Genomic DNA, 20,844 nt, shown 5'->3' on the forward strand with positions numbered 1-20,844 from the left:
AGAGAGAGGCAAGGACTCCTCAGCAGGGCAGCACTCCAGCCCCAAAGGCTGATTTACATCTCAGACACACAGAGGAAAAGGGTGAGCTGAATACTTGGAATAACTGCGATGCAGAGGGAGCAGCCTGCAGGCAGGGCACTCCTCAAAATACCTCAGTTTACCCAGATTTCCTAAGTAATTCCTTGAACAACAGGTTTATCAACCTCCTCGTGGGGCTAACTAAACTTGCCCATCACGTACACTGCTCTCTGGGGTGAAGGTCATGGTCTGGCACTTAACACAGTGATTATCAATCTCTGAATTACAAAAATCCTGGAGCAAGTGGATCCAGTACCTGTGCTATAGTAATTTATCATTTATTTGCTGTCTGTCTACTTCCACTGCAAAGAAGCAGCCTAAAAATACTGACTTCCAGAGGTAAAAGGGCAAGAACTCAGGCTACTGCCAAGCTAGGGCTCTGGCTGACAGTCAGCCAAGTAGAGAACAACATTCTCATCCACCAGAGCGAGCAAGCTGTTTGGAAAACCACCAGCCTAGCTCCTTTGGCTTTGGAGCACCAAAAAACCAACATGCTTGACTCTCAAAGTTGGGCAGACAAAATATGGCAGAGAATGGGCAGATTAAGATCATGGTTTCTATAGCAGCCTAACACATTTCACATGGTTAGTCCATTTGAAGCAGCACAGAACTGGCAGAAAAGTAATTTTCCAAAGACATTGTGGCACTGTTCAGCATGTCAAGTTGGAGCAGCATGATACAGATCACCCTTCTCAATATCCCTTAATACAGAAAAAAAGGACTTGGAGGTTTTTTTCCAGGGAGGGGGACACACATTGTTTGTTTGTTTTGTTAGGTTCTTTTAAACAAACTTAGAAGATTGTTCCAGCTACCCAATGATACAAAATTATCAGAACCATTGAGTTAACATCAGCTCTGGCTGCTATTCTCTGTATCATGGTGTTTAGCTGTTTCATCTTGCTCACACCTACAGACTTCTGAGGGCTTGTACTGCACACAAGGCAACAGCTGCCATTACTCAGAGTGTGGCTTGACAATTTACACAGACTAGAGAATCTCTACTGGCATGGTACAGCCTGAACAGGTACCTGAAGATTTGCCTTCTTAAGTCGGTCATTGATTATCTCTGTGTTGCCTTGTTCTTCTTCTAACTCCTCCTCCAGCTGAGCTATCCGTGCCTCCAGGCGTCTCTTCTCCTCCAGGGCCAGAGCTCTACAGGACACAGAATCATGAAAGCATTAAAGCAGTGCTGATGGCACCAACGCCTTGGGGAAAATTCACCACTTCTATGCAAAATAAGCTCAGTCTCTCAAAAGCAGAAGGGATGCAGTGTGTGCTGCAGCCTACACCAAAATAATAGCCTGCAAAGTATTTTATCTCCTCCTCCCTTAAACAGGGAACATTACTCACCCTTTACCACTGTTGTTGGCAATCTCATCAGCCAGCTCATCCCTTTCTTGCTGGGCCTGGCGCTTGGCACGCTCAGCAGCTGCAAGTTCCTGGAACGAAAACCAGACGGTCAGGGATCCAATAGGAAGCTACCAATTAATGCAGCACAGGAAAAAGAAGTTACTGGTAATGGCTGGTATGGTCTCTAGCAAGATCCAGAGTTAATGACATGACACGGTCTGTCCCCTGTCCACCCCACAGCTTCCTTTGCTTTGCACACTCCAATCACAGCTGTCAAAAAAGGGCCAAATTCTGCATTTTCAAGTGGACCTCATATTTGAGCAGAGCAAAAAAATACAAAAGAAAGGAAATAAACACTCCAGCTTAGACTGCTGGATATTGTTCTTGGCCAAAAAAACCAACCCAACCCTTGACTTGCATGCATATTCCATTACCTCCTGCAATTGGATCATCTCTGCCTCCATGCTCTTCAGCTTCTTCTCGTTTTCTTTGGCCTGTGCCAAGATCTCTTCCCTGGAAGTACGTGTGTCCTCCAGTTCCCGCATGTAATCCTTCATTTGTGCCTGCAAAGAGACAACAGAAATGGATGAATTTCACAGCAATTGGGTTCATTTGTCTTAGAGGAAACGTGGATGGAAAACAGAAATAGGAATTCATTATTCTTTAGCTACCAAGAAGGTTGCTGTAAAAACCATAAGGAATCATCCTCTTCCCATTTCACAAGTAACAAGGATAAATATCAAGGGATGCAAACATTTCTACTTATTTGCAGATAACAGGTTTTGTCAGATAAATGGACAGGGGAAGGAAGGGCACAGGAAGCTTTCTAGTGAAGCAATGGAATGGACAGTCTAGGGAGGATTTTGAGTTTTGCCTAAGAACTGATCAGGCAAACTGCCTGTAGGAATTGAAAAAGCACAACAGAACCATCTTGGGGCAGGACAAAGTCTAAATGTTATTTAAGGTCTTCTAGCTTTGCAGCTCCATAATCCTTTCCAAAAACACTGACCTGAGGCAAGCACTGGTATGGACTTCCCTTCAGCTTGTCTCCCAGGGAGTTAAACAGGCAGATTGGGATTAGAAGGATGTCTGAAATGCCAATAAATCTTTTGCTGTAAATTGCTACAAGGTTCTGCTGCTCTTGTGACACTGATCCATGGTTCTCACGAGGTGAAATCCTGCACACCTTTTCCCTGGGTAAATGCTCTACACTGGCAGCTAAACCAGCTGCAGTACCTCACCTGCAGTTTGCGGAGCTGCTTGATGGCTTCATCACGATTCTTGTTAGCAGTGTCTATATGGCTTTCCAAATCCTTCAGGTCCATCTCTAGCTTCTTCCTGGCAGCCACAGCCATGGAGCGCTGCTTCCGTTCATCCTCCAGTTCCACCTCCATCTCCCGAACCTGTGTGAAGGAACACAGGCATCAGCATTTCAGCTCTTCCTCCTCCCAACACACGCTTTCCGCATTCCCCTTTCAAAGGCTACATAAGTGTAAGCATGTGACTTGCCTTAATTCTTCCTGGCAGGGGGATTGGGTCTAACATTGCTCACTAATAAATCCTTGAAGGTTCCTTTGACAGACGAGGCTGTTTTAACAATCATGCACACAAGGGAGAAAGTCCCTCACAGCTCTGCAATGCTGCCTGGAGTATTACCATTAACAACAACAGTGGATTGGCACTGTCTGTCTAACCACCTTTGGACACAAGTGCCTTTGTGTACAGAACACCTTCAGAGTTCACAGAGCAGTTCTTACTTGTCTGATCAGCTGTTTCTTCTTCTCTTCATTCTGTTCATCACGTCCCTGGAGGTCCCGGTCAAACTGTGCCTTCATAGCCTGTTGGTTCACTTCTAGCCGCAGTTTGGCATCCTCTGTGGCCTGTAGTTCATCCTCCAGCTCTTCCAGCTGTGTCTTCATCTCCTCCACCTGCTGCTCCAGGGCTCGCTTAGCTTTCTCCAGCTCATGGACCTACAGCACAGCACCACAGACATGAGTTTTCCTCAGAGTGCAGACAAATTAATCTACCCTAGCAGCAAAAAAGTCTAAGAACAGCCACTCACATCAGACAAGACACAGGAACATCTGTCCCTCGTACGAGGGCAGAGATACCCCAGTCTGAATCACAACTGCTATCAGACTACTATTAGTTCTGTTCATGTGTGTGTAGTGGTTAGAAAGAGAAAAGCATTTGTCAGCCCAGTCCTGACTCACTGCAGACTTAGCAGTGCTGGACACCTCTGGTTCTGACAGAATTCAAGAACATACTTCTCAGCCTCTGAATTTGTTCTTTTCCTTCCTTACCGTAACATTTTTTGCCTTGAAATACTGGGGTTAATGTCTTCCCCTGCCTGGCTAATCGCTGTATTTTACATATCAGGCTCACATTGTGCCTTCACCTCTGCCACAAGGATACCAGTTAATGTTCAGTTTGCCACTACCTCATTCGGGTCATTTCCAGGCTCTTCCAACCCATCTTTGCTGCTTACTAATGTAATATGAACACAACATTAACAAACAATGTATCAGCTATTCTCTTACATTCTTCTGTCTTACCACCAGCATAAGCTTTTCAAAGTATTAAAGTAACAGTATGACCTGTGTGACATATCCTGCCCAGTTTAACTGCATACTTACACTTTTGCCAACATCATCCTTTGAATTCATCAGGTCTTCCATCTCCATACGGAACTGCTTATTGACTCGTTCCAGCTCAGCCTTCTGCTCTATGGCTTCTTCCAGGGCTCTGGCCAGGGAGAGAGCCTTAGTCTCCTTCTCTCTGGCTTCGGCCTCAGCACGGTCCCGTTCTTCGGCATACTTGGCAGAGATGGTTTTCTCCTCTGCCAACAGCTGCAAGAGCACAGCATCAAGCATTAGTGTTCCGTGGAATTACTGATCATTTTCTAACAAGGTAAACATGTATCTTTTCATCAGGGAACACTCAGTGTTCTTCTGTGGATAGAAGGAACCAAGAAAATGCAGCTTCAGAGAACGCAGCATGCCATCCCACCTTGAACAACTGTTCTGACCCCAAGCAAACAAACTCTGATTCCCTAGGCCTCCAAACTATTATTTCCAGCTTTCTCTCAGAGATGATCTGCAAACAACATTCTGAACTCAATCCTGGGTTTGATATAAATGATATAAATGTTATCCCTATTCCTGGGAAAAGGAACATCACTGAAGTTCCTATGTGTAGAACAGAATGAATTTGCTCCTATGAAAGCTTATTTCTCCACTCTGTGCTCTGCCTTAGTTCAGAAATAAATATGCATTCTGCAAGCAGCATTGCTTAGGTGTTCTTAAGCCAGACCTGTCAATAATCTGCACCTACTGAATGTCCACTGACTGAAGCCCTACCTGATCAAACTTCTTCTGCTTCTTCTCCAAGTTGGAGACAATCTGCCGCTGATGGTCCAAGTCCACAGCGAGGTCATCCAGCTCTTGCTGCAGGCGGGTCTTCGTTTTTTCCAGCTTGTCATAGGCAGCTGTCTTCTCATCAAAACGCTGGCTCAAGCCCTCCAAGTCCTTCTGCAGCTTCTTCCTGGCTTCCTCTGCTGACTCAAGGCAGCCCAGACCATCGTCCATCTTCTTCTTTGCATCTAATGCCTGAAGAGACAAAGGTAGCACATGAAGCCATGCCACAGGTAGTACTTACATGCAGCTTACTGGCACCAGGAGTTTAGGAAGTAAGTTCTCATTTCTGAAGGTACTACTCCCCTCTCAGATAATACTGTATGAATGGATTCCCAAAGGAATTCCTGGATAGAAATCTACAAGCAGTTCATACGATTATAAGGTCATCAGAAACCTCCTCATTTCTCCTCCCATCCCAATCAACAGGATCACCCTTTCCCAGGAAATGTTGTGTTACTAGAAGTCAACTCTGCATTAGATTGCATTTCCCTCAAGACAGACCTGCATTTATGCTTCCTCTCAGAAGTCACTGCTTTGTGGGATGCAGACTGTACCTGTTGCTGAAGAGCAGAGATCTGTTTCTCCATGTTTCTCTTTGCCTCCTCCTCTTCTTCCAGTTGCTCCTTTAAAGCATTCTTCTCATCCTCCATTTGCTTCAGCTTAGTGCTGAAGCCCAGTTTGAGGCGAGTCTCCTCCTGCAGCAGCTCCTGCAAGGCAAACACCCCAGTGGAATTCAGCACTGCTCCTTGGCTTTAAAGGCTCACAGTCCTCAGCCACTCTCTCCAGAATGAGCACTTCTAAAGTTGAGTTTAAGTATCAAACTTATTTCACAGATAAGACAACTGAAGACAAAATTGATAGAATTGTCTTTCAGTGAGTAGGTAGAGAAATATTCAGAATATTATCTTCTACACTCTAATAATTAAAATATACTCCTTACCCCAGAAGCCTTTCTCAAGGCCTTACCACACTCCTTGGCATGCAAACCTTTTCAGTCCTTTCTCAAGTCCTCCAAGCAGCACACAAAGCATTAAAACCTTTCCCAACAAGAGCACAACTGTAGTCTCTCTCACATTTCAGTACCAAAGGAACAGACCACAGGCCAAACAAAGTGCTCTAGCATGGTTAAACCAACACTGGCCTTAGCACACCTGTACTGCACTGCCCATTTACCAGCTTAGAGCACAACATTTATTGACTTACGTTGCCAGTGCTTGAGCTGAAGGATCTGTAGAGGCTAATAAAGACCAATTTTCAAACTAGTGTAGAATTTTTGCATTGTGCCCTATCTTTGAGTGTGCTTTTTAAAAAGAGTAGTAAGTAGACAGAACGACTGTTCAAGGTTACTTAGCATATAAGGTTTGATGAGCTCTTCCTTCCCCTTCTAAACTGCTTAGTACTCCAAGCTTTACCCAAAGACTCATATTCTACTACCTGCAAATGGTTGTTTGATCCCAAGGTATAAGACTAAGGATGCTTTATTTCCTGAAAAAATACCAAATTATAGGAATCTATCACCTCCCCCAACATCTACTGGGAAATAAAATCTTCTGCTCGAACTTTACAAATTCACTGGAAATCACACACACAAAACAACCTTGTCAAACACTTCACTATGAAGACTTCAAACAAGAACCTAGCACTCCAGTCAGTTTTAGCACTAGAGAGCTCTCAAGGAGAAAGGCGATAGAGGAGACCTTATAAATCCAAGACAGGGGAAAGGCACCTATGTTCCATATGCTGAGGAAACAGAGGACAAGCAGCTTGTTTTGTAGAAAAGTTCTCAATACCATGCAGTACAACCCCTTAGCACAAAAACTCCAGACCCAATCCTTCAAATTGTTGTGTATCCAGTACTTAGTGGTGTCCAGAGCCATCTCTCACTTAAGAGAATGTGTAACAAACACTGGCTGCACCACACACAGTTGCCTTGGTTTCCAAAGTTCTCACCTGTGTATCCTGAAGCTGTGACTCCAGAGCAGAGAAATCCTTTGCTAATTTGGCTGATTTGCTGTCAGACTGGTTCAGAAGACCTGTGACATTGTCCAGCTCGACCTGAAGGAGAGATCAGAGTATCACTTATTGAGTGCATCATCTAAAACAAGGACAGGAACAGGTGAGCAGCTGTGAGACCTAAAGGTGAGAACGGAGGCATCTCTCAACACTAAGGCACATGGATAATCTCTCAAGGAATTAACACATCATTTCTGAAGTCCCAGGAATTAAATATGAGAAGCTGAAAAGAGATTTTTACTCGGGATCACCCTCTGTTGCAATGGCCTTCTGGCTTTGGATGTTTTGGGGCTTTTTAAAGGCATATATGAGATTTTAGACAGTCTGATAAGTAATCTTAAAAGCTTATATTAAACTAAGTCTCTTCTATTTTAGACTATCAATTTCAGGATTAAATCTAGAGTCTCAAAATTACATTTTCAGGCTCCAAAAGATAGTGCTCACATGGGTAACGCTCAACTTTCAGTAATTACCCTTCATAAAGGAGAAGGCCAAAGACAATGTTTAGTATGACTCAGAGGGATTTGTTGTTCCTTTGAAGACAGGAGGAGAAATCTCTACATTTCCACCCTTGAGACACTCCTCATCACCATCAACCACATCACAAAGCTTCAAGACACTGTCTTCTACATGAGTGACACGATCACCGGTCCATCTGTGCCACTCTAGGTCCCCAAGCAGCTGAACACTTACAGAACTGTCTTGTGCAAACCACTGCACACTAAAGGAGTGCAGACACACCTACAAAACTCAGATGGCTACTGGTTATTCCATCTTCTCAGGGCTGCTCAAGACAAGTAACATCAGCCCAAACATCCTGCCCTGGTGATGAGTTAAGGACTTTGCATAGTCCTTGGGAAGCAAACTATGGATTTGCTTTTTGTAGGAACATTATCCTCAGGAGGGATAAGATTTTTGACCTAGCTATGATGGGGAGGTACCACCCTATAACCTTCTCTCTCTTGCCCTGGGCTGAAGCTCAGGAAAACCCACGCCACTCACCTGCAGTTTGTTAACCCTCTCAGCCAGTTCCGTCTTCACTCTTTCGCCTTCTGTAAATTTCACCTGCAGTTCTTGGAGCTGAGCATCTACTTTTTTCCGCTTGTGCTCAGCATCCCCTTTGCCCTGCAGAAGAGCCTTCACCTCGTTGGACAGTTCAACCTTCTCACTTTCTAGAACTTGTTTTGCTTTTTCAAGATTAGCTTTCACCTGAAGAGGAAAAAAGAGCAGCAAAACTCTTCAGACTTTAGATATGGCAGGATTCTCCCACTGAGTACATGTTTTTTGTAACCACCAAGCTAAAGTTGCATGTTTAGCAGCTAAGCTAAACTCCTTACTCAGAAAAAACAATTTGAGCAGCCTGACACTGAAAAGCAGGAGACAATCTAACAATCAGAGAAGATAACAATACAGAAGATAAGTCTGCACCATCAGATTTCCAAATTAAAGGTTGCACAAGTCAACAAGTGCTAGCAGTGAAAAGAATGTCTTGGGTGTGCAGTACTACATGTCTGATGGGGAAGAAAGAATGAGTGTAACTATTTAAACCAGCTTTATATATGCTTCACAAGGAAAAATGATCTACCAAGGGAAGAAGAGCACATGTATCAGAAACCTATCATCATGAACACTTCGTGCTCTTCTGCAGTTGTCATTTCAGGGAGTTTGATTGCTTTGGCCTTGTATTTTCTTTTCCACATACCCTTTTGGTTTGCTCTAATTGCTCCGCCAGCTCTTCGATAACTTGTGAATGTTTTTGCCTCATCTCTTGGATTTGAGCCTCATGAGTCTTTGCCTCATCTTCAAGAGTTTTCTTCAAAATTGTTACTTCTTGTTCTCTCTTTGATCTGCAAGATTCACAAATTCCATTTAGATGCCAAGGAGGAAATCAAACAGATGTGTATATCCACCAACAGCATCTCCAATGCAGAAAAATGCCAAGGTCTGTTTAGCCCTACAAGCTGTAAAGACATTTCTCAAAGTTAACACTTAGCATTGCATCCTTCTTAAGCACAAGCTGGCAGCATTGCTTCCAGCCTAAGAGCTAACAGCTTGAAAGTAGGAATGTTCCAGGTTAGGGAGCAAATCAACTTTCTTATATCAGGTGAGGTAATGCAGTCTTGACTACAGCTTGCACTCTACCTCCTTTTGTAGTCACTGAGGCTGCTAACCAGCCTACCCTCACCAAGGTGAAGACTTGCTATGGTAGCAGCACTTATTAAAAACAGCCAAAACCAAACCCAAATAAAGGTAACACAGCTCCATGTTGGACTTACCTCAGCTCTTGCTGAGCAGCTGTAGAATCTAATGTGTCTTCTAGCTCTGTTTTCAATGCTTCCAGCTCTTCTCCCAGATCCCGCTTCTGTTTTTCAGCTTTATTTCTGAACGCTCTTTCCGACTCCAGGTCTTCCTGCAGCTCAGTGATCTGGGACTCGAGTTCCCTGATCTTTTTCAAGGCCATGTTCTTCTGAGCTGCCTCTTCTTCCACTCTGTTCAACATAAGGTTCTGGTCAAAGCCAGGCTTAAACCATACACAAAATAAAACAACCTGCCCTACCAAGAATAACCAAGAAAAAAGCTGGTATTGGTCGGCTCTACAATATTACATTGAGGTTTGGATCCATGTATGATCTACAAATTCTAAGCTCTATTTCCCAATACTTGAGAGAGCACGATAACTTACCTTAAAGAAGGGGACAGAGAGAGACTGACAACAGAAGAAAGCAGAAGAGAAAGCACCATTTTACATTGGAAATTGGACACTTTACTGAACAGATGAATACAGCAACTACCAGAGATACAGTGTGGTGCCACTACTTTTTAACCCCATCCGAGATACTACTGCTCCAGGGAAAAGCATGCAGTGCCCATTCCATTCACAGTCTAGTTCTGTATGAGAATGTGGCAGTGAGCAGAAGTCAAAGAACTCTAATGCCGAGGACACGTTATCTTTAACAGTCCACAGGCTAAAATACAACAGCCATACGTTGTATTTGGTCCCTATTCCAATTGAGACAAGACAAGAAATACTTCCCATCCTGGTGGTCCCTAAACCCTGAAGGTCAGGTTCTCACCTAGCTAAGGCTGCCTGCAGCTCCTCTTCCTTCTTGGCCAGCTGCATTTTGAGCTCTGCAATCTGAGCCTGCAGTTCAGCAATCTGGTCATGCAGGTCAGTGGAGTCCCCTTCGAGCTTCCGACGAGTCTTTTCCAGCTCTTGCCTCTGTTTTTCCTCACGTCTCAGGCGTTCTGGTGGAGATGGGGACACGTTAAGTCACACAGACAACACAGACTCAAAGAACATTGTACGAGAAGAAAACAGATCTACTTAAGCAACAGTTTCTTTCCTCATAATACTGTCCAAACTGTAGCTGGAATGCATTATTCTGTCAGGACCAATGTATCAAACTACCCCCTCAAAAAGTTATCTGGGCAATTTTCCTTCTCCTCATCTTACAGTCAAACCTCCTTCCCTCCTTTTTCTCTAAGAATGCCTGCACAATACCAGTCTCACACCACCCAAGCAGGGCACTCATTAAGTGATGCAGAACACAAGGTCTGTTCTCCCTTTCCTGACACTAAACAGGCTGACTCCTGCTGTGTTAGCCTACACAGACTCCAGAGGAAGAGCCTCTACCTAGAACTCTGAAGAACTTGTGCAAACAGGCTACCAGAAACAGCACTAACCCTGACAGATTGATGCTGCTGGAAGTAGAAAAGTGAAAACACTTCCACAGCAGGAGAAGAAAGAGAACCAGCCTCTCTTCTCCATTGGCCTGCTGCTTTGGAGGGGATTTTTATTTAGATCAAGGGCTCAGCTGACAAGGCACATAACCTTCAGCTAGCCACTGAACAGCTCTAACAAACCGATCAATAGCTCACACACTATAGACTGATTTTTAACCCCTCAGGAACTGGAGAGAACTAAAACTCTAGAAATGAAATTGAAGTTCAAAACATTTTAACAAGAAACCATCTGAAACTAAATAAGCAAAAAACCCGAACTAAACCAAACCCACCTTCAAGGTCTGTGATCATGGCCTCATGCTTATTCTTGAGCTTGGCTAAACTCTTGGATTTCTCCTCTTCCTCTGTCAGGTTTGTTGTAAATTCAGACATTCTGTCTTCCAGCAGTTTCTTTTCCTGCAGAATTGAGAAGGTGGTGTCAAAGCAGTTGCTGGAATAACGGGATATTTTCCAGAGTTCACTGTGCTCAGAGAGGTCAGTGCCTACTCCTGCTACAGGGAAACTCAGGAAGAAGGAGCCCCTCTCTGGACCACAGGCAGTATTTAAATAAATGGTTAAAGATTTGGATTTGATAGCGCTTTCAAAGCTGAAAGGGAAGACTCTTTATGAAATAACTTGATACTGTTTGGCATAACAATGTACCAGAAAATCTTTGTTCATGGATCATCATTTAGCTAAGGCTATTTAAACAGCATACAATACTGACTGTCAAGAACACAGTCAGGTAGGTAACTGCAAAAATTAAGGTCAGAGTTCTCAAAGACAGGATTGAAACAATTCATAGGTCTCCCTATAATAGGGGAAAGGGTCAGGCCTTTGGTAGGTGGCTCCCAAGAGGAACACCCATGTATCTTTAGCCTGTGGAAGAAGCTGCAGGAATCTTACCTTAGCCAATTTGACATTCTGATCTTCCAGAACTAGAACATCTTCTTCCAGTTTCTTCAATTTGGCCTCTGTGGTCACTTTTTCTAGCTGCAGCTTCTGCCTTGCACTTTCCTCTTCTTCAAGCTGCTCCTCTAGTTCCTACAGGACACCCACAGAAAAGCAAGGGATGTGTCAGTGCTGCTCACCAACCCACATAATGGCATGGTAATGCCTAGAATGGAAGGTTTCTTTACCCTTCCTTCAAGGTATTACTAGTAGGTTCCAGAGTGACATCTCTGTCATGACTTAATGCACCATATTGTGTTCTAACAAACAGGTTTTCTAGCAGAACAATGGTATTCTGCAAAGAAGAAAGCTACCATTCCTAAAACAAAGCAAAACTTTTCAAATGATTTGAAAGTGACCATCATCTTCAAGAATGGAACAGCTGCTCATTCCAGACGACTGACTGAATGTCTCAGGCTCAGCATCAGAATTGCTATGTTCTACTGCTCTTTCCACAGACATTTTTCTATGCCTGTTCTCTCTTTCACTTCCATCCAAGCTGAGACGAAAGTACCACTCTTACCCTCACTATCCTCTTTCCTGACAAGAGACAAGATTCCTAAGGCATTACCTGGATGTTCTGCTGCATTTTCTTCTTTTCAGCCTGAAGATGTTGACACCGTTCTTCCTCTTCCTCCACCCTTGCTTCCAGGTCATGACATATCTCCTCCAGTTCTTGCTTCTTGGCTGTCAGACGAGCTCTTATCTCCTCAGCTTCAGCACAGAGCTCGGTTTCTGCTTGCAACTGTTCCTGCAGCTGCATCTTCTCTGCCATGAGCTACATTGGACACAAAGCCAGAAATCAGACAAGCTCAAATTTACCAAAGCACTTAGCAATCTCTGCTAAGTGAAGTTATGTGCTCCTGTGTACCATGGTTACAGTTTTAAACACTGCAATAGTGTCCTGATGTTAATCAAAAGCTAAATATCAAAATGCAGTTTGAAGCATTTGTTCTCCTTCACAATGTGCTGCAACCACATATCACATTAGCTATCACAAATTTCTCAAGATCATATCCATTTGAAATAAGGACATTGTCTACTTCCTCCTGCAAAGGTAACAGATAATTATCGGCCCCACGGAAAAACCATCCTGCTCCCATCCTCTGTGTTCCAAACAAAAAGTTCCACTAATGACGAGACTGAACTCAACCAGCTTCCTATAATGCTCAGCCAAAGAAGACTCTACTTCACATACAGAAAGGGTAATAGGTGGTCACTGTACAAAATGACTTGCTGGAGGAACTGAGCTGGGAAGAGTGACAAAGAAAACTGAAAAACATGGCAGCCAAGCCACATATTTCAGCATTTCCGAATCCTGCAGCTTGTCCATCAGACAAAGAAAGCCAACGAGGTGCTCTCAAACAGTCAGACAGTAGAGAGAGAATGACTTTTAGTCATCAGATTTGCAAACTCACCTGGGCTTGGAAGGTCTCCATCTCGCTCAGTCTATTTTCTGCAGCTAGCTGCTTCTCCTTGACCTTTATTAGTTCTTCTTCCTTAGCCATCATCTCCTCTTCCTGTCTGCTTACTTGCAGAAGGGGTTTCACCTGAAAGGAAAATCCAGGGAATAAGATGCATATAAGGAATATAAGATAAGAGTCATTTTTGAAGAACTGACCAATGATTTTGTTGTGAACACTGGGGATTATAGAGGACTAGATATCATTTACCCTGTCAATAACACACTTACTGCTTGCCCATCTATTCCTTCAAGGATGTGATGCCATGAGGAAAGGGATCCAGATCATCAAGGATTAAGCAGTAATAGCAAGAGAATAAAAATTTGCCATACAAGTAGGGAAATTCACAAGTAGGTCAATGGCACATACATGGACTTCTGTGAGGTCTCTGACACAGGCCCACACAACATCCTTCTCCCTGAATTGGAGGGACATGGATGGGTGGAGAGTTTGGTGAATGAGGAATTGGTCGTGTGGTCACCAGCTCAATGCCCAGATGGAGATCAGTGGCAACTGGCATCCCTTAGGAGTCTGGATTGGGACCAGTGTTACTCATTTTTGTTGTTTAATATCTTCATTGATGACAAATGGGTCAAGTACACCCTCAACAAATTTGTAGTGACACCAAGCTGAGTGGTGTGGCTGACACACCTGAAGGATGGGATGCCACCCAGAGGGACCTGGACAAGTGAGAAGTGGGCCCATGGGAATCTCCTGAGGTTCAACAAGGCCAAGGTGCTGCACCAGGTCAGGGCAATCCCCTGTATCAATACAGGCTGGAGAATGAACTGATCTAGAGCAGCCCTGCTGAGGAGGACTTGGGAGGTTTCTGTTGGATGAAAAACTGGACATGAGGCAGCAATGTGCACTCACAGACCGGAAAGCCAGTGGTGACCTGGGCTGCATCAAAACCAATGTGGCCAGCAGGCTGAGGGAGAGGATTCTGCCCCTCTGCTCTGCTCTGGTGAGATCCCACCTGGATTACTGCATCCAGGTTTGGGGTACACAGCCCAGCAAAGACATGGACCTGCTGGAGTAGATACAGAGAAGGGCCACAAAAATGGTCAGAGGGCTGGAGTACCTCTCCTGTAAAGACAGGCTAAGAGTTGGGGTTGTTCAGCCACGAGAAGAGAAGGCTACAGGGAGACATACCAACACCTTTCAGTACTTAAAGGGGGTTTATAAAACAGACAGGGTCGAACTTCTTAGGAGGGCCTATTGGGACAGGACAAGGGGTAATGTTTTTAAACTAAGAGAGGGTAGATTTAGACTACATGTAAGAAAGAAATTTTTTACAGTGAGGTTGGTGAATCACTGGAACAGGCTTTCCAAAGAGGTGGTAGATGGATGCCCCATCCCTGGAAACATTCATAGTCGGGTTGGACAGGGCTCTGAGCAAACCGATCTAGCTAAAAATGCCCCCGTTTCTTGCAGGGGGGTTGGAATAGATGATGTTTAAAGGTCCCTTCCAACCTGAACTATTCTATGAAAAGGCAAACAGCACCCATCTCTGCTTCCCCCATCAAAAACCCTTAGTAATTTTATAGGAAAGAGAAGAAAAGTTTAAACTCTGCTCTCAAGATTCATTTAGATGCAAAGTCTCAAGGCTAAATAGCAAGAAATCCCATGGATTTTGAAAAGAGACTATTTCTTCATGTATTCAGTGTCTTTATAAAGATGAAATATCGACAAGGATAACTGCAATATCAGACCTCAGTGCTTTTCCTTTGCTCTTACAGCCCTGGACAAAGAGATGGAAAGTCACCCCATCATAACAATTTCTGTCTAGCTAAGCTGACTAGCCACATAGCAAGTGACTCTTTGAAGTGCTATACCACTGAAGCAAGTGATCCCCTTACCCTTTTTAGGCAGAAAGCATTACAAGATGACTTCTGCTTTTCCACAAGATTACTTGGACATAGCCTTGTATCTGGTTTATGCAGTTATAATGCACAGCTATAAAATACACTAAGATATTCTTCATCTAGATGAATCAAGGTGTATATTACAGTTGCCAGCCCAATTGCAGAGGAAGTGGCTTTTGTGCTCAGGTTCAACCTGAGAAGCTGAAATTGCCAGCAAGCTGACAAAGCTGCAAAGGTAAAAGTATTACCTTGGTGAACAACCTCCACCATTGCCAGTTCCTCAGTTTCAAATAGGCAGCACAGTTCCTCTGGAGCACCTTCATAGCTGTCAGTTGCTGCTGGCGCTTGGCAAAGGCTCTGCAAAGCAGGTGGAGGTCAGACAAAGGAAAAAACACAGAAGTACACAATTGTCACCACCAAGCCCTTTCTATGTTTTTTCTTTAGCAGATTCCCTCCTAAAAATCCAGCAAAGTTCCCGGTGAACTTTCTTTCTTTTCAAGTTTTTTTTCTGCTCAGGTTAAGAGTGACTACTCTTTCCTTTATCCAATTTTCTATTTAATAAATCTTTGCCCTGATGTCTTCTAATCTGAAAAGCCTCACTATTTTCACTTCCAGAAAGGGAGATTTGAAACAGAGCTGTGTTTTCCCACCTCTGCAGTTTGCAGCACTTCTGTCAGAAGCTTTGCCTGCTGCATAGCATTCTTACAGAGAGGAACAGACTTCACTGCTCAGGTAGTATCTGGCATAGCAGCACACAAATTCTTGCAGGTGCCAGAAGTCTGGCATTACAGAGACAAGAAAACCCTAGAAGACCATCAACAAATAAATCATGGCCTGTCTGACAAAAAATAATGTCTAGCCAGCTTCTTTTGAAGATAAACTTGCACATGAACAGCAGAAATATAGACATTTGTGATATACTTTAAAAATTATGGTCCTTACTTTCTGGCCAGGTAGCCTCTGCAGCATGCTTGTAAGCCAATAATGACATCTGTGATCTTCAGGTCTCTCTCTTCTTCAAGATGAGCAAGGACTCCAGCTCTGAAAAACACTTTACTCTGTCCAATTCTGTAAAGGTTGGAATCCAGCTCCACTGCTTTGATCTAAAATAAGAGAGAGAGAATTCGTGTCCTGCAAAGACTGCTTCATGTGAAACATCACACAACATATTTGTGTCTTGTGGCTGTAGAACATCCCTTCCCTACAACGAGCCACTCAGGCCAACCAAAGTTGCTAATGCCCAATAAAGTCCTGTCCTGCCCCAATTAGAGGAGCTGGAGCTCAGCCAAGCACAGCATGAAATGGAGATAACCAGAGACACAAAATAGGACAGAAAACACTGTTCAATACAGTATCACATCAAGTACCTAGAACACAAGGACACTGGGAGGAATAAATGCCTAGTCCCAAAAGCCCTTTTCCTTTCCTAAAGGAAACAAACACATCTGTTGATCCTTCCTATTTACTTTTCCCCAGTCCTAATCTTTGTCAGAAAAAAACACCCCAACCCAACCTTCTTTGAAAGGATTTCCCATCAATGTTTATGTCAGTCAAGAAGAATCAGCTATACTCTGTTAAGACAGAAAAAAAGGGAATCCCTTACAGCCATACTCAATTCAGCCTCCCCTAGTCCTCAAGCCAAAGCTTTCCCTTTGAAGCAGACAATTCTGCAGAAATTAATTGGAGCCTTCACTGAAAGCATTTGTTGACAGCAAGGCCTCACAGAAAGTTTATTGAAGCTTATACTTTCATTATGTGCTACAGATAACATTAATGCTTCCAAGCATTTTGATTCCATGAATACTGCTGGTGTCTCACAATGTATGCATCTGTGGCAACACAAAGATCCTCTTTGTCTAGAATGCTAGCCAAAAGCCTCCATCCATGAAGCAAAGAGAAGGCTTTTTGCACCCTTCTCTCAGACAAAACATTTGACTTTGGAATTTTGGCCTGTGAGTACAAGATATATTTAACATGCACAACTACAACTTCTAAATCACACCCATAAAGCTAGTTCTATTCAAGTAGAGTTTCTGGGATGTCTTACCATCAGCACACAAGCCTGCTTTCCATCCATGAACCCTTTGGGAATTGCATTTGGAGTTAAGATTTCATATCTGAAAATGAGAAAGCAACAGACTGGTTACACAGGTATACTTGAAAACAACAAACAAAAAAAGATCAGTACACATTCCTATGCCATTACGAGTTGACAGTTTACAGAGAAAAATTGCATCTCTAGACAAGAGAGTGTGAAGCAGCAGCCCTAGATGGTGCCCTCTATGATCCACCTTAACTACATCCTTGCTAGAGAACTCAGATGCTTTTGGGAGGCTTCATGCCAGGGAATACCAAGGGACAGAGGTGTCGCCTTTGAGAAACGGGCAGTGTAGCTGCAATAAAATACTTCCATTTTTGTACTTATGTCTTAACTTTCCCAGGGTAAAGATTACTTCAGATTCTTCTCTAGGGCTCACCTTTGTCTGAATTCCTGGAACACAACTCTGTTGGGGAAACCTTGACGACAAATACGGATTCCCTCCAGCACTCCATTGCAGCGAAGCTGGTCAAGGACCAAGTGGGGATCTAGTTTTCCAGCCTAGGGAGAAAAAGGTATACTTCATAAATACCACAAAGCTTGTACCAAAGGGGCTTTATCCCCTTGCCTCTCCCTCTTTTTTTGTAAAGTAGTCAGTTCTCTTTTCCCTTTACAATCAACTGGAAGCTTTTGTGTCACCCTTAAAAATAACTGCAAAGATCAGCCTCCAAAACAACAGTTGCAAACAGTAAGCAAACATTTATTTAGAATCACCTCAAAAAGACATCCTGAGAAAACAGGACCTCTAAGATCTCTTGCAAAGCCTGACAGAAGATAGCAACCCAGCCACATGCCCCAGGAAGCCCAGGTAAGACTGCACGGGCTGTGCTACTGTAACTGTACCTTTTTCTCATGGTTGGGGATAATGCAACGGACGAAGTTGGGGTTGGTGTTCCTCAAGGTAGCCATCAGTTTAGCCAGCTGTTCTTTGTAGAGCTGTCCCACTGTTCGGAACATACCCTTCCTGGTTTTAAAGGCCCCTGGCAATGCTGTGTCTGACATTCCAGCTACCTGATCCAGCCCAACAATCCGGTCAACTAGAGAGAGCACAGGAGTGAGCATTAAAATCCTGCCACAAACAAAGGAAGCACCGGAACACACAAAGAACATCTGGGTAGAACAGGATAAATGAGAGGAGCTGCAGGATCCTTTTTGCTTCATCTCTACACAGATGTCGACTCCTGTACAAAATTTGTGCAGGGATAGGAGCAGGACGGAAAAGAAAGCATCAGCTCACTACAGGAAGTTTGAGTGATGGAGTCAAACTTACTCCCAAACGTATTCTACTGATGCCCTGGACAGCAGCTCTGGAAGAGCAATCCAGAACTGAGTTTTGGATGCTTCTACTTGCTTAGCTTACAATGAAAAACACCAAACCAAGAGTTCTAGCTGCTAGCCCAGCAGAGACAACAATTAGTTAACTCTGATCCGGAAGGGACCACAGACAGAAAAAGCCCAGCTTCACTCTTGCATTACAGGCTGGACTGTCATGACTGGTGATCAGAAAAGCCATATCTATACTTGTAAACTGAGCAAACATGGTGAAAAGCAGGATAGAAACCAAACCTCAAGATACCACTGTTTGAGATATTTTTGGAGTACAAGTCTCCTGTGACACCAACATGAATAACAGCACTAGGAGAAAGTTGGAACTCCCTGCCCCAACAGTTTCTCCACTATGCAACAGTGACATCCGAGCACCGATGAAACTATCACCTTGATGGATAGACTCTAAAGATCCTTTTTCCCCCCCCCATCCCCTCAAGAGATGCCAGCCACATCGGACAGTACCAGGGGCAAGAAGAAACAAAAGCATTACTTCTTCCCACAGTTGTTCTACATGGAGATAAAAATTCACACCCATCCAACAAAACCCAACTGTATCACTATAAATTTCCACACCCCTAGTACATTTTTATGACGGGCTTCAAGCTAGTCTTCATTATCTTTAGTGGCTGGCTGATGTCTACACTCAGGCTCCCAATCTTCACTTCAGAAAATACATCACCTTGTGCCCAAAAAAAAAAAAAACCAACCCCAACTGACAAGAGACACCTCTACAAAAGAATAAACAAGAAAGGATACTCTGATTTACAGCTAATATTAGTTTAGAACTGCTCACTTCTAGAGCAGCTGTTAGAATAGGGTCAAGGTTGTCTTATCAGAAAGAAAAAAAGGTTATGTTACTAGATGACATCACAGGGAAATCCACAGAAGTGCGTCCCAGATTGTGACTGGAACAATCCTCTTAAAAATCTTGAGCCCTGCAATCTACATCAAGATAGCAAAAAGGACAGTCGCTTGCAACAGAAGATCCAGCTAAGAACAATGAATGAAAACTGATAAGCTGTGGGTCAGTTGACATTTCAAGTCCAAAAGGAGAGTCACACAGCAAAGGCCTTGTTAGGCACAACTTGCTGATGGCCATTTCTCATGCAGTGCAAGTTCCTTTGCCAAACTGACTTTCTTTTAAAGGATCAGCTGCTGAAGTCAAATCCCAATGTTAAACTTGATTTCCTTCCAAATCTTGCAAGAAGCACAGCCTCGCTAGCTCTACAATCAATCGACAGGGATTTGCTTTTAGCTGTTCCTATGCAAGTCTTGCAAGAGCAACATTTAGCACCTGAACGTGTCCAGATAGTTCTTGTATTCATTTGCAGGGTGAGTTTTATTTATGTTTTAAAGTCCATGAGGAGCTACTAGCACAAAGCAGAGGAAATGAACAAGAAAGACAAGCAGGTATGACAAAGGGACAAAGAAGTTAACGGAAGCATTTCTTGCATGGCTCTAGGATGCATTACACACATGACACGACAGCTGAGTTTCTCAGTCACCTGGTTCTAGATGAAGAATAGGAAAGTGTTGATAGAAATAGGCTCTCTGAACCTTCTGCATCTCTGCAACAGACAGAGACGTCAAAGAAAACCTACCACAGAAAGTGACAGTAACAGTAAGACTCAAAAGCAGATATACCCAGAGAAGATAAGAGTAAAATACTGAACAACACTGCAGAAAGAGCACAGTAGTTGCAGGACTGAAAACAGACTCAACCTCAGATCTTGAGTTGCAGTGTTGCAGCTATACAAGCTGCTGGGACATAATGGTACATTCATATTTTATCGCAGCATTCTTGATTTTGAGACATAACTGCTATATATGCAGCAAGGTTAACTTCAGTTGATGCTAGGGAACCTTTCTCTGGAGTTACAGTGAACTTTTAATGAAACACCATGATCTAAGCAAAGGATGTTCCAGGTCATGCTCATCTCGGTGGCTTAGTCTTCAGGAGAAAAAAGCAACACAGGTCATCATAGACTTTTGGTGATCAAACAAAGGAAAACAAATGAAATTAAGTTTAATTACATACCATCTTTCCACAGCTCAGACACAAACTTATCCGATGACTGGTGGAGCAGAGTAGCAATGTTATCATTCAGCGGATCCATGTTCTTCATCAGCCATTCATCTGCTTTATAATCCACCTGGAGAAGATAAACACATCAAGAAACTTGGGGGATTTTCTGCAGCCCAAGAGGCAACAGCATCTGCCGCAGACTATGAAAGTAGCACTGAGGTTTGCACAGTCAACAACAGATTACCTAATCATCCTTGGATTTGCCATCTGAGTAAGCCAACCTACAAATCTCACAGCCTTACAAACAGCTGTGTGTTCTGTCCAGTCAGTACAGGGAATGCATTTGCAATGCTAGTTTGCACCACTCAGTGTGACAAAGAACAACTGCATCATCATTTTTGGTGATGAAGTCTTGCGGCAGGTTTATGAAAAATACCTCCAATCTCACCAAGTGACAGAGAACTAATTTAAGTTGCTGTCAGTTTGACATGTCTTGAACTATGTATCTATTTCAGGTTTTACATATATATAT

At 43.4% G+C, this 20,844-nt stretch overlaps 1 protein-coding gene across 1 annotated transcript in view; it reads right to left on the reverse strand.

The window, feature by feature from the left end:
* LOC103812187 (myosin-9) overlaps positions 1-20,439 on the reverse strand; it is a gene marked incomplete at its 5' end in the record, with an annotated part of 23,806 nt that extends 3,367 nt beyond the window's left edge. Inside the window, 25 exons of the mRNA XM_009085197.1 lie at positions 1-15; positions 1,101-1,230; positions 1,429-1,517; positions 1,863-1,991; positions 2,670-2,831; positions 3,186-3,398; positions 4,065-4,277; positions 4,788-5,036; positions 5,399-5,551; positions 6,795-6,899; positions 7,860-8,066; positions 8,560-8,704; positions 9,134-9,346; positions 9,932-10,103; positions 10,874-10,997; positions 11,487-11,624; positions 12,103-12,309; positions 12,950-13,081; positions 15,108-15,216; positions 15,802-15,962; positions 16,907-16,976; positions 17,337-17,458; positions 17,801-17,994; positions 19,792-19,854; positions 20,325-20,439. The exon at positions 1-15 is cut by the window's left edge and continues 200 nt beyond it. Of these exons, the coding sequence (XP_009083445.1) occupies positions 1-15; positions 1,101-1,230; positions 1,429-1,517; positions 1,863-1,991; positions 2,670-2,831; positions 3,186-3,398; positions 4,065-4,277; positions 4,788-5,036; positions 5,399-5,551; positions 6,795-6,899; positions 7,860-8,066; positions 8,560-8,704; positions 9,134-9,346; positions 9,932-10,103; positions 10,874-10,997; positions 11,487-11,624; positions 12,103-12,309; positions 12,950-13,081; positions 15,108-15,216; positions 15,802-15,962; positions 16,907-16,976; positions 17,337-17,458; positions 17,801-17,994; positions 19,792-19,854; positions 20,325-20,439 (3,630 nt within the window). The remainder of the gene's footprint in view (positions 16-1,100; positions 1,231-1,428; positions 1,518-1,862; positions 1,992-2,669; positions 2,832-3,185; positions 3,399-4,064; positions 4,278-4,787; positions 5,037-5,398; positions 5,552-6,794; positions 6,900-7,859; positions 8,067-8,559; positions 8,705-9,133; positions 9,347-9,931; positions 10,104-10,873; positions 10,998-11,486; positions 11,625-12,102; positions 12,310-12,949; positions 13,082-15,107; positions 15,217-15,801; positions 15,963-16,906; positions 16,977-17,336; positions 17,459-17,800; positions 17,995-19,791; positions 19,855-20,324) is intronic.
* Between the last annotated feature and the right edge of the window lie 405 nt (positions 20,440-20,844).

Source organism: Acanthisitta chloris, unplaced genomic scaffold, assembly GCF_000695815.1.
Source record: "Acanthisitta chloris isolate BGI_N310 unplaced genomic scaffold, ASM69581v1 scaffold6712, whole genome shotgun sequence".
Lineage (NCBI taxonomy): Eukaryota > Metazoa > Chordata > Aves > Passeriformes > Acanthisittidae > Acanthisitta > Acanthisitta chloris.